Below are 1,207 nucleotides of genomic sequence, written 5' to 3'. Positions count from 1 at the left end.
TTAAACTTTTCCTCCGTCTCCGTTAGTGTTCTGCATGTGGGTTTAACTTAGTGAACCGATCATGACACTCTCCTGCTGTTGTGCTATATAAGGATGTAATCAGTTTTAACACACACCATTCATCTTGTTATCATGAGAAAACTGCTTTCGTTACCTTTAGATAATGAGAAAATTAACTCGTGAAAAAGTATCGGAGGGAAACGACCGCTCTTGGCTTTCGTAGGGGTGCTAGGGCGTCCCTTTTTTCTTTCTAAAATTAGGAAACTCCTCTGGGGGACTTTTGGTTGGGTCAGGTCAACCTTCAGACTCAGCAGTACGATGAGCTGCAGACATGGCAGCAGAGAACGACAGGATGAACCACTCACCCAGTAACAATCTCCCCATTAAGCAGGCCACTTCCAGACAGAGTCAGACTGCAGTTTCTGAGAATCTCATTGACAGGATTCATGAAGATCACTTCAGCGATCATCTCCTTCATCAGTCTGCCTTCACCAAAGACCTGAACACACCATGGATTCATCGTCAGAAAGGGAAAGAGGAAAATTGCAACTTGGAACAGGATTTGGTTTTATGAACATTAATAAACAAAATCAATACAACTTTAACAAAACTTAGTGCTGCTTCCTGCTTCTATATTAAAAGTAGACCTTTCCATAATTTAAAGCAGAAATAGCTGAACAGAAAATTAAGATAAAGTGTAACAACTGAGTTCCTCAATAATATTTTTTTCCTATTAGCCTTCGAGCTATTCAAAGTATTTCTATACTTACTGTAATGGAGATGGGGGGTTTCATCAGCACAACGCGGTTCTCTGCCAGGAAAGTGTGATTTTTCTTCTGATGGTCGGTGATCATGGCTGAAATGTAAAGGCTCTCACATCCGATCATGAATTTGTGATAAGCCACGTATGGGATCAGGATAGGGACAGTCAGTTCTGGAGGATCCAGAGAGAAAAGAGTCAGGAAAGCACAGGAAACGCCTCAGAGTTTCCTCCAATAAACGCCTTACCTTTCCCAGGCAGCAGCTTCTGCTCCGTGGCCTGAGTGAGGATGTTTCCTGCTGGCCGGCCGGTGTACCTCATGGCCTGAACACTGATGCTGATGGACAGCATCCTGACCACAGTGCTGTCACTGCTTAGAACCAGCCTCAGACTCACATCGTCACCGTCCACTGGCTTGGACACCTTTGGCAGGACAACATTTAAGGA

The 1,207-nt window shown here is 44.0% G+C and overlaps 1 protein-coding gene across 1 annotated transcript in view; it reads right to left on the bottom strand.

The window, feature by feature from the left end:
* Positions 1-1,207, bottom strand: part of LOC107104576 (protein-glutamine gamma-glutamyltransferase 6-like) — a 34,016-nt gene that overhangs the window by 4,481 nt on the left and 28,328 nt on the right. Inside the window, exons 10-12 of the mRNA XM_015404593.1 lie at positions 1,009-1,183; positions 771-934; positions 366-499 (exon numbers count right to left, since the gene is read on the bottom strand). Of these exons, the coding sequence (XP_015260079.1) occupies positions 366-499; positions 771-934; positions 1,009-1,183 (473 nt within the window). The remainder of the gene's footprint in view (positions 1-365; positions 500-770; positions 935-1,008; positions 1,184-1,207) is intronic.

The sequence above is a fragment of the Cyprinodon variegatus genome, unplaced genomic scaffold (assembly GCF_000732505.1).
Source record: "Cyprinodon variegatus isolate N-32 unplaced genomic scaffold, C_variegatus-1.0 Scaffold1800, whole genome shotgun sequence".
Taxonomy (NCBI): Eukaryota; Metazoa; Chordata; class Actinopteri; order Cyprinodontiformes; family Cyprinodontidae; genus Cyprinodon; species Cyprinodon variegatus.
Note: the sequence above shows the minus strand (reverse complement) of the source record. Positions and strands in the feature narration are given on the sequence as shown.